Source organism: Belonocnema kinseyi, chromosome 7 (assembly GCF_010883055.1).
Source record: "Belonocnema kinseyi isolate 2016_QV_RU_SX_M_011 chromosome 7, B_treatae_v1, whole genome shotgun sequence".
NCBI lineage: Eukaryota > Metazoa > Arthropoda > Insecta > Hymenoptera > Cynipidae > Belonocnema > Belonocnema kinseyi.
The window spans coordinates 145,872,257-145,889,061 of record NC_046663.1 but is presented as its reverse complement, the minus strand read 5'-3'; the positions used below and the strand labels follow the sequence as shown (position 1 = coordinate 145,889,061).

The following is a 16,805-nucleotide window of genomic DNA, read 5'->3' as shown; positions in this document are numbered from 1 at the left end:
AAATGGTTCTTGTCCAAGCTAAGTTAACCATCAGTGCGCCTCGAAGGTGTGCCGAGAGTTGCTTACAGCGCTCCAAGTGGCTTTTGGCAAACTATATGGGATTGAGCTATTTACGGGGAGCGGTGGGTAGAGGGGAAGGGACTTTTTTCGCCGGACGCGCCGTCTATATTCATGGCGGATAACTAAGCTCGCACCGCATCTACGTTTATAATATCTTTGACATGAGCAGACGTGAGCAGACGATAGAACTTCGATCGTCTGTTAAAGTTCATTTTGAATTGTGAACTCACACGCGCGCCATCTAGGAAACGTAGCAATTACTACAATTTTTTCGCCACCTTGCCAATAAGAGTGGGCATACCGTGGGTCATGGGTTCATGCTCTAAGACTTAAGTAACGGAGGCTTGAAATGTCACGGGTAATGTTTTGTATGTGTATCAAGAAGCCACAAAGAAAGAAAGCAGGAATCACTCTTTAGTGGTTTAATCTCAAAGTACTTCGTGGTTTTAACATTTAGGAGGATTATACAAAACGTTTTACTTATTTGTGACTTTGAAAAATGGGACGACGATCCATAAACACCACAAAAAGTGGGAAGTACATGAATCCTACAGATCAAGCGCGTATGTTTTGAAACAATTTATAATATATTTGAGATATTTATTTTAAATATTCGATAATAATTAACATTAAAAAAGTTATAATTTTATTGATAATTTGTAATTTATCGTTAAATATAATTCGATTGGTTTATATCAATGTATTCATTACACAATGTAAATTTATTTAATAAGTAAAATGTTGGCTGCGACTACTAAATACGTGCGCTCGCCGAGTCAGTCGATTCGTTAAAAAAGTAAAATAATAAATGTACCGTCTGTTTTAATTCACAAGTATTTAATTTAAAAAAAAAAAAAAACACATTTTTTAAGTACCCTTATGATTAGACTCAGGCAGAGGTCTCCAATGATACTCTGGCGGACCGAAGGAACTGAAAGGAGCTTTTACAAAGTACCCTTAAAGACCCCTTTGAGCCCCCCTTAGGTTCTTTCTTAAGAAACTCAAAAAAAAAAAAACAAAAAAAACAGCAAGATATTCTTTAAATTGCTGAAATTCGGATTCTACGTTAAAATTTCCATTAGAAACTCAGAGTAATCGCAATGCTTTTTTTTGGAGCGTTTAAAATTTTTAAAAGTGTCATTAACTTCTGCTGAAGGTGATTTCAAGCGCATCCATAATAGCTTAAGTAGTATGTTACGCGTGAAGTTTAAAAATAAAATTCCATATAAATGACAGGTATTTTATTTTGTAAAGGTTTTAACGCTGCAAGAAAAAGTATTGCGATTACTCCACGAGTTTCTAATGCACATTTTAACGTAGAATCTGAAATTCAACAATTTAAAAGTTGATGTTGCTGTTTTTTTTTAGTTTTTTAAGAAGGAACCGAAGGGGGGCTCAGTGGGGTCTTTAAGGATACTTTGTAGAGGCTCCTTTCGGTTCCTTTGGTCGGCTAGGGTAGATACTGTGTCTACAGGCGATCCCAGGGAAATAGGTCGAATCTACTCACCTTCGATACTGAACTGTCAAGAAGGATCCCCATTCTTTACGTGAGTGGTAGTGCTGAAAGAGTCGTTTCTTACTCAACAAAAATAGGTAGGGGGGCTCTATAATTTCAGGTTTACAGGTATGCTAAGGTGGCACAATACTATTGAGGTATATAGATGTAACCTATTTCATAATTTAGGGCTCTTTTAGGGATAAATTGGGCCCCTATTCCCAAATTTATGGATCTATTATTCTTTTTTTAATGGTGTTTGCACCAGCTTAACGTTAAGGTGCAGTGCATAATAATTTAGGTCTGTAGGAATATGATTATCAAAATTGACAAAGAATTTTGTAAACAAATGTACTGAAAATCAATTAAACAAGTTCGTTTTGACTTTTTTTGTTGTTGATATAATTGGTGTTATGCTAACTTAACGTTATAAAAAATCTGCCTGTTACGCGGGCAAATTCTCATCGCGCGCTGCACGCGCGACTGTTGGTTCTCGCGCTTCGCGCTTCATATTAACAGTGGGCAAAATAATGTAAATTTCAATGTTTTCTTAAATTTTCAATAACTTCCGAAAAAGTCAACATTTTTCATTGTTCTTGGGCTCATTTTGAAGCTTTTTTTCACCGTATCAACAGCTTATGAGTATAAATTGTAAAAAATTTCTTTTCGAATTGCAAGAACTTGAGATTGTAATAAAAAATTTGGATAAATTTGAAAACATCTTATTTGTATGCAAATCAGAATAAAAGTTAAATAAATATATATTTTGAGGGAATTATATAGAAATTTAATGATTATATGTTTCGTATATTTTACAAAAATATTTTTGTTACCAAAAATAATATTTCAATTTTTCCAACTTTTTTGCTACAAACTTCAAGTTCTTGCAATTCAAAAAGAATTTTTTTTACAATCTATACTCGTAAGCTTTCGTGATACGGTGAAAATAAAGCTTCAAAATGAGCCCAAGAACATTTTAAAATCCTCAATATTTCGAATGTTATTGAAAATTTAAGAAAACATTGAAATTTACACTATTTTTGCAATATCTACTTAAAAACTAGACAAATTGGCTTCACCCTGGGCTTATTTCAAACAGAATTTTGAAAATAATCAAACTTTTAAAGATAAATTTTTTTAGCTCTGGTATAATTAAAATGAGAATTTATTCAGTCATAAAAAAAAAGAGGCGACGAATACTTTTGGCGCCCACTGTATTTATTTCGTGCTTCGGACTCGATAATGTATTTACCTCGCGCTACGAGCTCGTTCTTTGTACTTCTCCCGCATTTGTGCGCAGGCCTTTCCAAATTAAGGGTCAAAGAATCGACCAATGTAATTTAGTGATTGTTAATTCTCTTTTGTTAAAGCTCCTTCGGCTTTAAAGAACACATTTTCATCACGTAACTCGTGCTTCGCACTCGATTTTGTTCAAAATGTGAACTTTTATACATTATGTTCAACACTAATTCATCAAATGTACCTATATCATATTTATTTATGTACCACGGACTGGTACTGCTTATTCAGATATTGATAGTGTATCTTTTTTCTAAAGATTCAATTATTTATTAATTGTGTATTATTATAACAAGGGCTTATAACAGTAGCAGTTTTTCTCCTTATTCTTTTCGTGGCTTGTGTCGTTTGTCTAAAAATTTAATGTTTCTATTTTTTATACTGTTTTTACAAATAAAACGAATACTACGCGTTCTATAAAATAGTAAATAATAAAGCATTTTCAGATCATTTTTGAGTGAATATCTTTTGTCGTATCTTGTATAGTTTGACTGCAGAATGGAATTTTTTATTTTTCATTATTTTTGTGCCTCCGAAATTCAAATTTTCGATTTTATAGAAAAATTCAAAAAGTTGTTATGATAATATTGTTAGGTGTTCAAAATGCAACTTTTTCTTCCTATGAGTTTTTTTTTCATATCGTGTGTTGTTTGACTTAAAAAGTTCATTTTCGTTTGTTTGTTGGAATTTTGTAAATGATCTAATTCTGGTAATTTGTTTTTCATTGAAAAAAGCCAATAAACTGTCATACATAGTATTTTTAAATTCTAAAAAAAGTGGTCTCGAAAATTTTGAAAATGCTCCCACCTTTAGAATTTTTATTCAAAATGGCTGGCTAACGTATTTGACCTTCAATTAAAGACACTTGAAGAGTATACCAAAGGCTAATCCAATTGGTCAATTCTTTCAAAAGTTATCGTGCTAGCAAACTAAAAAGCTACAGACACTAAAGAACTAACGAACGAACAAATACATATTGGTAAAAACCCGTATTCCGAATTCAGAGGCTCTCAAAACGTGCACATTTGGCAAACAAGAGCGGGGGGGGGGGGGTCAACTTTTACACAAATCTAATACCTTCTCTAATGAGAATATAAAAAGGTGGTCTCAAAAATTGTTTAAATTCTCTAACTTTTTGACATTTTGTCAAAATTAGCAGGCTGACGATGTCATCCTTTCTTTTTACACAATTATAAAGAATGTGAAAGGGCAATCAATTCGAAGAATTCTTCCAAATGTTACCGTGTTTACAGGCTATAACGACAACAACAACGGCAGGCGTGAAAACTATTTTTTATAACTTAGGCCGCCTCAAAACGTCAACAACTGATGGAATCCGCAAAATTAATTTTTCTCATAAAACCAATACCTTCTCATTATGACGACACTGCAATAATTAATTTTTTTTGGGTTCAAAATTTGAATGTTTGTTTTTATTTCAAAAAAATAAAAATTTTTTGACGATAATATTGTAGGAACATCAAAAAGCAACGTTTTTCTTCTCCTGACTTTTCTGCGTATCATGCATTGCTTGGTTGAAAATGTTTTTTTTTTTTTTTTTTTAATTTTGAAAATACTATAAAACTTGTAATTTTCTTTTTATCAAAAAAAGTCATGGGGATAAATTGTTCGTATTTTCGTGTAATATAAATAGCCGTACATATAATTTCCAAATATGTAAAAAAGTTGGCTCAAAAAATTTTAAAAGGCTTTAAATTTGTGCGATTTTGTCTAGAATATCTGGCTGACAACAACGACGATCGACGGACAACGACTTAAAAATTATTTTTTCTAACTCAGGAGGCCTCAAAACGTCGACATTTGATGGAATCCGTGAAAGTAATTTTTCATATAAAACCAATACCTTCTCATTATCATTAGAATGTAAAAATACGTGAAGAAAACCAATAAATCCATTCGTTCTTTTACATAATTTCGGACTAATTTGGACCCGTAGTCCCAAAATAGGTGTATAGATAGACGTTATTTTTTCGGCCAGCTGGCCTTAAAAAATTGACTTGCTTACACTTAAATTTTTTTAACAGAATTTTCTTACAAATACCTCTTAAAACTAACATCCGACCACATCTTATCTCTAAGATCGCTCGCTTTTATAGTCCAGCCTTCTTCGCTTCGCTTCGCCTTTCCTCGCACTCATGTCACTACTTTCTCGCTTTGCGTCGAATTTCCAACCTCTACCTCCGCCGCTAATACCTAGAACTTATTTACTATTTTCAATATTTACCATTTTCTTACGCATACTCCGTCTCCTGTTCACTACCTTTCCTTCTCTATTCCCCTTCCTCTTTCTCTTCTTCATCTTACCTAAGACCCCCTTACCCATGCTACTGCCCTTTTGTCCCCCCTGTTATGCAACCATACCTCTATGCTTATTCCAATCCTTTCCACCTCTTCACACTCTTCTAACCAGTGCTCCACTTTTGCATCCCCCTTCCTGCACAATTCACACATCCTCTTCTCTCTAGAAAGCCAAAAAAAACCCATTCTTTCCCCTCACATAATTAAGGGCTAATTTTGGCCAATTTTCCCAAATTTAGAGGTCTATTATGTTTTGTAAAAAAAGTTGCTTGCGCTAGCTCTACGTTAAGCTAGCCGACCAATGCTGTAAAACGAATTATACAAGATTGTACAAAAAAATGTACCTTATATAATAAGACAGGGCCACAAAATGAAATTAAAAAGTCCTCCGACGGAACCAAGTTGACGATACGGCTGATTACGAATCCGTGGCCCCTATGATCCATACACATCAGGATGAAGGCCATTTGAAGATCAACTTCGTTAATTCGAGAGATACCATCTGTTCGATCTCAGATTCTGAGAGAGCGGGATATTTTACTTTCGGATATAGTTTGAACCACGGTTCCCATTGACTTCTAGAGGCCATATGAAGCTCATATGTACTTTGTCATTAACCAAATAAATTCACGTATGACGTGTTCGTTTCTAGCGAAATATCTACGAAGGTATTTTCGTTTATGTGGAGTAGTAGTATCTCTCTTGAGATACTAGCAATATTTTAATTATCAGCATCTTCATTATTTACTAGAAATTTTTGTTGAATTTCTCTGAAATTTTGCCACGCCGCTCGCTCCTTATTTAGCACACTTCATTCAAATTCTTCATCCTGCAACAGTTCCCTTATCTGTATCTTTTCAAAGATGTACATATTGTGCATAAAGGCATCACAATCTTCTGATAAGTTCTTCATTGCTTTGATCAACTGTGTAACCAAGCTCAGCTTAATATGTAGATAAGACTTTCCTGTATAATATTCATAGTACCTGGAGTTAAATTTTGTCTGAGTGCCCAGTCTTTTCACATAATGTTGCTTTCGTTTCCGACTGTCCCATTTGAAAATAAAACATGGGTATTTTTCAAATCCACTTTGTTGGCCTAATAAGATTGTCGTTATTTTTAAATCTCCGGCCAACTACCAGATGTGAATATCATAATTCAATTTCTGGAGCAATAAATGGAGAATATCATGATATTCTTTAAACACGAAAGTCTCGAATTAACTCAACCAGTTCATCATTAGTAAACACGTTAGAATTCGTATGTTGATCATCCATTCCTTCCGATTCATCCATAAAACTATGATTATTATTCCCGTCTCTTGATTCTTTAACTTGCATTTCAATATTTTGAACATCTGTATTAGAAGAATCTTCATTAGTCGACATCTCAACTTCTCTCATATCATGATCAATGGTGGTGAGGACAGAAAGAGTCACGGACTCAACAGATGCACAAGATATAAGAGATATGTTTTTACGGTTGTACCCAGATGTATTAGTTAAACAAAAATACAAATCCGCGCTATTATCTTTCGGATTTCGCCAAATCATTGGCGAGGAAAATTTCGGTTTTTTTCTGCTAGTAAAGTTGCAATCTACATTTCATGCATATAGTTTTCGGAGCCCATACGTTTTCCAGTTCACTAGTATCTAAACTGAAGAAATTTCGGTTATTTTCTCTTAATTTATCTGTAAATGGCTTTCTTTTATACTGATAACGTATTTCCTACAAAGAACAAAAAAGTTGTCACGCGTATTGCACGGCATCATTTCGATTCTTGTAGCAGTAGACTACAGAGGCCAAGTTAACCACCAATGTAAAGCTTCGGTCGCATGATGAGTACGATTCCGGGCCCGCTTGCTCATCCTGATCAATTGCCGATACTTGGGTTCCAAATCCCAGCATCGTACAGCTACTTTTTCTTGTGCAGGACATGATGGCTTCACGCTTTCATACAGGGACTTCACTGAAAAAACTGAAGGAAAATATTGTTGCAGGTTACTTTAAATTGATGATATTCTAAACATACAGAAACAATAATTTTCTCCATTTTTTTCAACAAATGGATTTATCACGTTTTATTCGCATCTCATTTATCCTGGCTTGAGCAAGGAATTTTAGTAAATATTAATAATCGTTTTTATTCTAGAACAGGGAGTTTCTGTAAAGAAATATAACTACACTTGGAAAAGGGAATTTTTGAATTCAGAAGAAAAGAGTTTAAAAAAGCTCTGTTCCTAGTCAGAACTCATCACAATTTAAAAGTTTCCCCTTGAAAATAAAAAAAAAGTACATCAAGTATTTTTAAGAGTAGAATTAGTATTTAAGGGAGGAAGTATTTTTGAATTATATTAGACATTTTTTTTACGTTGTTCTTTGCGAAAATAACTTTTTTTTCTAATTCAACTACTTGCGGTTGAAATTTAAAATCTTGTTAAAAATTATTTTTTTGTTTAAAGATTCATCATTTTAATTAATAGTTTGTCTCTTTTTCAAAATGTTACTACTTTTTCTAGGCATTAAGTTGAAATAATAAGTGAAATTCTCGAAAAAATCCGAATGACGTTGTTTTTAATGTGAAAGTTCCCTTAAGGTGTCCCTTTTGACATATAAAAAATGCTAGAACAGATCAATTGCCAAACCGGTTTTTGTTGTTGTTGAAAACAGGACCAAAATTTAAATTTGCGTGGACGGATAATTCCTCTTGTTACAGCAAAATGTCAAAAAGAAAAAAGAAAGAGAATAACATTACGAGAAAATAAAAAAATAAATCCACTATCTTCCATAGGTTTCGAGTTATGATACATAGAAAAACCCCCTTCTTGTGGATTTTCAGCGAAAAATGACTAAGTTTTAAAAACACTATGTACCTTAGCACCTTATTACTCCACGGGAAAGCATTCCACAGGTTACTCAAAGTTGAGTGAATTATCTGCAATTACAAAAAGAAAGAACAATGTCCTACCTATAATAGGTCATAAGTTATGACCCCTTAAAGTCGGCCATTTTTGCCTATTTACGGACAAAAATCGGAGTTCAGTTTTTTCAAAATAAATCATGTCGATTTTACTTTGCCTTAATAATGCTAGAGGATAAAATAGAATCTCCAAAAATCTACGTAGATTAAAAGGAAAATGTATTTTTGATCTATTATTTTGGGAATTTCAAGATTTCAAAAATTGTTTTTTTTTGCATTTTTGACTAAAAACAGAGAATTTTTGTTGAACATATCTCGTTTCCTGTGCACCTCACGACAAAATTACTTAAGATTAAATGAAAGTGGATTCAATTTGGCGTAAGTTAAAAAAAAGTGTCCTAGCCCTAATGAGTCACAAGATATCACCTTGGAAAGTGCACTTTTCCTGCATAGAGACACCTGAGCATGCCGTGAAGCAGAAATATGTTCGTATTTCGAAAACGAATGATAAATTATGTAGTGTATTACTTTGTATAGAAATAAATACTCTTTTTCACACCACCCTAGAGGTCGAGATTTGGCGCGTTTTTTTCTAGTGGTATCCCCCGGAGGCATAATCCACTATCTTCTGTTAGTATGTCTCTTTTCATTTTCCTTAATTCAAACGCATACGCTTGGGGCGCTTTCCTCTAAATCTTCGCCCCCGTCTTCTGCTACATCTTCTGCCGTTTCATCCTTCTCAAAATCGAAATTAATATCTGTGTGAAGATTCTGCTCATCCAACAATACAGCAAGTTCCTCATTCATGTCCGTGTGTTCGTCATCTTCTATTTCTGTATGAGGGATATTAGAACATGATTTGCCGCAGGAATTGTACATAATATTCTGTGACAATTTTTTTGAATAAAAAATAAGTAATTAATTATTTAAAAGTGATTACACATCCAATGTAATTTATTATTTTAAAAAATGAATAAATAAAGAAGTAATGATATAAATTCTTTGTATCTAAAATTTCTTTCAGAATGGTTTATTATTGAATTTGTTAATTGAGTGAATTAAGCACTTCATTTCTGAGTTTCAAATTGTTTTCCATCTTTTTTCAATAAACACGCATTCGCTACAACACTCGTATGAAGTGTTTGTACAAGATAAGCATTATAGATTTCCAAGCTTGGTAAAATGATCTTCAGTGATTGTATTTTTATGACCGTTTTGGGTAGCTGCAGCCTTAACCTAGACATTAAATTATTCATTAGTCGCATAGCTTACTTCGTACGGAAAGTTAAAATCTAAACTAAAGAGTTTCAAAATCGTTGTGAAAAAGTGCTTTAATTTCGACGGAAATTCGAAAATTTTGTGAGAAACTGTTTTTATTTCGGCAAAAATTCGCAATTTTTGTGAAAGAGTGTTTTTATTTCGTTGCAAATTCGAAATTTATGTGGAAGTGTTTTTATTCCGACGTAAATTAGAAATTTTTGTAAGAAACTTTTTTTATTCGGGCGAAAATGGTTCCAAATTTTTGCAGTATATGCGGTGAAACTTCATCTACGGGAGAGACTATAATTTTGAAGAAGAAAGCGATGAACAATTTGAGATCCAAGTCGTGTAGAAGGTGATAATAACGACGCTAAATGGAAAAGAATTGGAAGCTTTAACCTTACACACTAAAGGTAACTGCTTCTGTTTCTATTTTAACGGAGGAAGGGAAAATAGCTTTAATTGAATGGACACAGAAGATGGGAGAGGATCCAGTTGCACAGAGAGTTGCACATTTAATAAAGAATGTATCCGTAGACACAGAGATTAACTACCACTGTTCTTGTTATTACAAGAATGTTACTTTCCCTGCAACTGACAAACCAAGGGGTCGTCCTATTGGTGATAAAACTCTAACAGCTGTTGAATTTATTTCTGATCATATGAGAGAAAATTTTGAGGAATGTCAATTTTCCCTTCACGACATTCTGAGCTTATATACTGATTCATGTCCTTCTGAGGAGACTGCATGTAAAACTTTATATGCAAGAATTCGAGACATAATTGATTGTGACGTACCCTTTTGCTTCCTCACGACCCATTTGATCTTTCAGTCTAACGACGGGTCGGCAGGAGTTAAACGTCGTAAGGACGTCGCGAAGCAGCGGCTTCTCCAGGAGGCGGTTCGGCGTCATCGAGAGTACTCACTTTACACTATATTTGGTTTTCGGCTGAGTGAACGAGCCAAGACTCACGGCGGTACGTTCTGTTACAAACTTTTACCCTGAAATAGAGTTCAATGAAGAGGAGAAATCGAATAGAATTATTATAACAGCTTTAAAACTTGTCAAGAAACAATGTAGATTAACTGAATGTAATACTTCCACTTACAATGCTCCTCAAAAATTTCTGAAAAATGTCGACTCTGATGTACCTTTCTACTTTAATTTGTTTTTAGACACCCTAATTTCTAAATATAAAAGAGGAAATCCTGAAAAATGGAATAGAGTGAAAGTTGAATTAGGTCACCTTTTGTATATGCGGTGTGTCCAAAGTCTTTTACCTCTTTTTCAAAGCTGGGACTAGCAGTTATGTTGCATAAAAAATATGGATCCCGAAATTTTTTAGATACCTTATCAAGCCTAGGATTTTCCGCCACGTATGCTCAAGTGGTACAATTCGAATCGGCAATTCTAATGAGTTTGCAAAAGCCAACACTTTTTAGGGACTTTTTCTCCAATACATATTTGATAACGTCTGTCACAATTTATGCACTAAATATGAACGAAATACATTCCATGGAATGGGCTGATTTCATTGTGTCACTCTGTCCAGCGCAGTGCAGGTGTAAAAGGTGCAAAGGGTAAAGGACCCCGTACACATCTATGGAAAATATGGTCCCGGTCAAATTGGCTGAAACTGTAGTATAATGTAGTTTATAATATCCTAATCAAATAAAGTCCTTAGACATTGGGTCCAAAAAACGCCAGGTTTCGAGATAGGAGGGACCAAATGTCACTTTTCATGGACGCGAGAGGAGATCCACGGACCCTCGGAAGACTGTTTGGCACTACGCTCAGGGATCACGCCGAACTCTCTGTTCCTTTTATATTTTGTAGTTTGGGACCCCCAAACAATAATATCAATGCCTGAATGTCAAGAAAAGGATACTTTCTTGTGGGTGTTGTACCAAAGTTAACGTTTCATGCATACTCAAGGAGTTCCACGGACCCTCTAGGACTGTTTGGCACCATGCTCAGGGTTCATGCCGAACTCACTGTTCCTTGGATAATATGTAGTTTGGAACCCCCTGCACAATAATATCCATGTCTAAAGGTCGACGAAAGGAGACTTTTCCGTCGGTGTTGCATCGTATGTCGCTTTTCATGCAGATGAGAAGAGTTACAGCGACCATAGAGGACTGCTTGACACCACGCGCAAGGATCATGCCAAACTCTCTGTCCCTTTGATATTTTGTAGTTTAGGACCCTCCGAACAATAATATTCATGTCTTAATGTCGAGAAAAGGATACTTTTTCGTGCGTGTTGTATCAAAGTTAACGTTTCATGCACACTCGAGGAGTTCCACGGACCCTCTAGAACTGTTTGGCACCACGCTCAGAGATCATTCCGAGCTCTCTGTCCCTTTAATATTTTGTAGTTTGGGACTCCCCCGAACAATAATATCCATGTCTAAAGGTCGACGCCAGAATGCTTTTCCGCCACTGTTGCATCGTATGTCGCTTTTTCATGCAAATGAAAACAGTTACATCAACCCTTGAGGACTGATTGGTACCACGCTCAGGGATCATGCCGAACACTGTTCCATTGATATTTTGTATTTTAGAATACCCTGATCAATAATATCTAGAACTGAAGGTTGATAGATGGATAGTTTTTTGTCGGTGTTGCATCGTAGGTCGCCTTTCATGTACTTATTCAATCTAATTAAACAGGTCCTATTAACCACATCGTCAAGACTAAAGTATGAGAAGTGTGTCTGGATATTGTAATATTGTGTGTGTTTTTACGTGTAGTTTACCTTCGTAAAAAAATTAATTAGTGGTTTTCGGATCATGGTAACATAAACTGAATTTGAAGTTGCATTACAAGGGGGATATTTCCTCATTCAATCTAATTAATTATGTCCTATCAACTACGTCGTCAAGACTCCCAACTGTGCTCGTCGAAATGTAGACGTGCACAGATGGCCCGGCGCACACTTGTGCCTGTGGCCATCGACGTGCACAGATGGGCTCGTGCACAGTTGCACCCTTCCCGTCAATGACGTCGTCTAGACTAAACTACGGGTATGGTATGTGGGGGTAGTTTAGCTACTATATATAAGAAATGTTTGATAGGATAAGCGTGAGTTGATCCCTTTACGTATAGTTTCTTTTTACAACAACATTAGCCCTACATTCCACCCATAACCTCGTCACGTTTTAATTTGATTACAAAATATGCACTTAATATTTTGTTTATGATCCTTAGTCTCCTTTGTTTGTCAATTTTGAAACTTTTGATTTTTGAAATCGGTTGTCATAATGAAAAAGACTGCTTTAAATAAACTTTTAGATTTCGGGCATCGGTGACTTGTAATAAAGGAGGTTTTGCCGCCATAGCAACCTGATTGTCAATTTCCAAGATGTTTATATTATGTATGTCCTTTTTAAAAAAGAATCTTTGTAGTTTACTCTTGATAGAAATTCTGCATTAACTTTTTATTTTTTTCGCCATTGTCAATGTTTGTTTGATATTGGAGTCAACTTTATAAAAAGGAATGCTGAAGAATTTCCCTATACCTGGAATTTAGTCATGCTGCCCGTCAGAATACCTTGCTACATATGTGCAATCGCCTTACAGCCACGGGCGATGGCACAAATATCTGATGCCAAAAATGAGTAAAAACAACAAATCGCAATTTATCGTCGTACTGAACATGAAATAGCTCCTCAAGAGATTGATGAAAATACGAGGATATGCCTGAACTGCATTCGAAGCATTAATATGGAGATGAATGATTTAGCACTTGATCCTAATTTTCTGACACTCAATGTTTTAAAACAAAGAAGAAATAGTTCTTGTATATTTTATAACAGAATGCATGATGTGACCATGTTGTCGGTGAAATGTAGAGTTAATGTTTTTGCAAAAAAATGTATGTACCGAATCAACTCGTTCTTGCCCTGAACATTTGAATGTGAGCAGCTTTATACCAAACGTCCTACTGCAAGGTTTAGAATTTTGCAATAGGCCTTATCGCTTGTCTGGTGTCCAGTTGCAGTATTTTTTTCAAGATCTACGTGAATTACCGAAGATTGATGAGCCTCATTTTAATAATGAAGAAACGTTTTCAGAGGAAGAGTTCAATTCAATCAGTTTCATAACAAGCAAGCAATTCAGGGATTTATATACGTATTGCGATGCTGTATGTGATGCTGTACACGATCGATGGGTATATCGCCGTATAGTAAAAAGGATTTAATGATGTTTTTATGTAAGCTTCGCCAAGGGCTGAGTTATGACTTTTTGAAAGTTATTTTTGGATACGATAGTGGGCACAATGTGAGTATCGTTATTTCTATTGCGGGAAGATCTTTGTCGATACGTTTTGTTCTCAACAATACAGGGTTGACGGCTATAACACGGGAGCAGTATATACAGAGTCATGTAACGGACTTCGCAAATGAATTTTATAATCCCAATCCTAAAGTTCCAAAAATGATTGTCTGATAGATGGAACTTATGTATATATCCATAAACCCAGCAATTTCAGAGCACTCAGGCAAACATACTGCGTTCATAAAGGTCGTCACTTAATTAAGCTAGCATTAGTTATAGTTCCAGATGGTTATATTCTGTATATTCATGGGCCCTATTTTCCTACTCTCGAAATAACGATTCTACCATGCTTACTAATGAATTGGAAATCGATGTTAATGGACTGCGATAATGGTTCGAAAACGATGCAATTATCATTGTGGACCGTCGTTATCGTGATGCCCTACCGCTTCTTGAAAATCATGGTATTAACCATAAAATACCACCTTTGTTAGTTCGTAAACAAATGCAATTTGATACAGAAGAAACAAATCACTCAAGATTGATCACTAAGACAAGGTGGATCGTACAGGCATGAAATGGCCACATAAAATCAGTTTTTAAGTTCTTCGGAAGTCTCATGAACATGGACCATGCCCTTAACATCAGCGATTTTTACCGTATTGCTGGGGCGACCCTCAACAAGTATCGTCCTTGCATACAGGTGGCTGAAGTGACCATAGACTTAACTCAATCAATGTTACGAAAATCACGTCAACCCAACGTCGTCCAGGCCAGAGTTAGAATTGGCAACCTGCATAACTGGAATGCCAGATAGATTCATCTTAATGAACACCAAGTACCTCATTTCCCCAGGCTGGATATGAATTATCTGAAGGAACTGACGGTAGGAATCTATTAGCTGAATCTAGCAGGAGCTTAAATCCAAGATAAGTTTGACAGGGAGCGAATAAAAGATTTGGAGTTGGACGAACTTTTCGATGAACCGGGTTTAATCAGAACGATAGTGTATTCTAGTTTCAGACGTGCAACGAAATATCAGATCTGGATATCCTATGTAGAGGATAAGTTGGTTCAAGCAGGCGATGATCAAGAGCTACAGCTGGGTGAAGCACAAAACAATGAACAAATATTGGGATACTACTGTACTTGCAAAACTGGGGCCAGGAAAGTCGGATCATGTGCACATGTAACGAGCATATTATGGGATTTAGAATACGCGCGCCATCAACCAGCAGTAAAGTATTAAAGCAGATATATAATTAATGATATCGCGGATGCGGGTCAAAGGGAACAGTAGAATGATATACCAAAACTCCTCTTATTTGAGAAAACTAATTCTCACGTTATCTTTATTGACAAGAGCGTCATGCAATACCAAATCATACACTAATGTTGCTATAACTGGTTTAAACACTTCCCGAGATTCCCTTCATTGGCCGGATCGCATCCTAATCTTGCTTAAACTGGCTGGAAAATACTAGAATGTTGCTATTATTAATCTGATCATTCTTCAATCTTGCCTTAACTGGCTGAATAATACTCCGGTATTGCCTTAATTGGCAGGATCGTGCAGTGATATCATGTTGATATTGTTTTGATTAACCGGATTTCTTTCCTTAATTGGATGAACAGAGAGTTGGGCATGACATAAATATAATCGATCAGGAGGCCCTAAGCTACAAAATATCAAAGAGACAGTGAGTTTGGCTTAATCCCTGAGCGTGGTGCCAAATAGTCCTTTGTGGGGTCGCTGTAACTCTTCTCATCTGCGTGAGAAGCGGCATACGACGTTACACCGACGGAAAAGTATCCTTTCGTCGTCCGTGGAACTCCTCGATTATGTATGAAACGTTAAATTTGGTAGAACACCCACGAAAAAGTATTCTTTTCTCGACATTCAGGCATGGATATTATTGTTTAGAGGGTCCCAAACTACAAAATATAAAAGGAACAGAGAGTTCGTCATGATCCCTAAGCGTAGTGCCACACTCTTCGAGGGTCCATGGAACTTCTCTCGCACCCATGAAAAGTGACATTTGGTCTCTCCTATCTCAAAACCTGGCATTTTTTTAGACTAAGTGTCTCGCCTCCTGGAGTTCCTGAATTGCCAACACCTGACGATGAGGTTCGTGGATCGCTATCACCTCCTGGTGATGAGTTTCGTTGATCTCTATAACCTCCTAGTGAGGAGGTTCATTGATATCTATCACCTCCTGGTGATGAGATTCGTTAATCTCTATAACCTCCTTGTGATGAAGTATATGATCGCCATCACCGCCTGTTGATGGAATTCATGATGTCTCGACGACTTCTGTCGACCGTTCGGAATGAAGACCACCGGCTCCTGCCGATAGTCGTTGATATCCTCGACCGGCACCCGCCGTCGACTAGCCGGGGATGGGCGTCCCGTCGATTTGCGCTACGCCCTTCTCTTCTTATAGCTTCGTCCCATCTAGGGACTAGAGAGGATAGAGCCTTGTTTAGCCGTCAAAATGCGATTACTTATATCTATTTACACGACGATTGTAGGGTCTTACATCTGGATAATTCGTCTAACGGCGTCTTCGAAGCTTGTAACGCCCAATGTTGTCTCCTGACTGATCGAGGCTTTTCCTTGAGTATGTGCTGTCATCTTCTCTGCTCAATGTGTGCGGCTGTTTGCCGACACGACTGGCAGTTTGCGCCTCACCTGGAAACGGTGGTACGTATGTTTGCCTGTCAACGTGACTGACAGGTCGCATCTTAATTGGAACCTGTGATGGATGCTGCTATTCGTCGACACGCCTGGCAGGTTGTGTATCAGCTGAAAACGGTGCTGGTTGCGGCTGTTCGCCGACATGGCTGGCAGGTCGTATTTCAGTTGCAACCAGTGATGGATGTGGCTGTTCGCCGATATAGTTGGCAGTTCGTATTCCAAAAGGAACCTATGCTTGGTGCGGCTGTTCGCCGACACGGCCGGTTCCGGTCGGTGCTTGTAAGAGATAATCTTCCGCATCTGAATCTGATTAGGTGCCCTCGGTGGGAAATTATTCTTTGGTCAATTTAGTCTGTTGCTGGAAGCTGGCCTGTTGCGGTACAAACCAGAGATCCTTCCCGTGGACCGGCTGCTGATGGCCGTCCTTCCAATTCTGGTACACGTCTCCGGCCACGTGCTGTGTGATCTGG

At 36.6% G+C, this 16,805-nt stretch overlaps 1 protein-coding gene across 1 annotated transcript in view; it reads left to right on the top strand.

Annotated features, from left to right (window-relative positions):
* Window positions 1–390: 390 nt before the first annotated feature.
* Window positions 391–16,805, top strand: part of LOC117176675 (WW domain-binding protein 11) — a 94,807-nt gene continuing 78,392 nt past the window's right edge. The window contains exon 1 of the mRNA XM_033366928.1: window positions 391–623. Within this exon, the coding sequence (XP_033222819.1) occupies window positions 560–623 (64 nt within the window). The 5' untranslated portion in view covers window positions 391–559. The remainder of the gene's footprint in view (window positions 624–16,805) is intronic.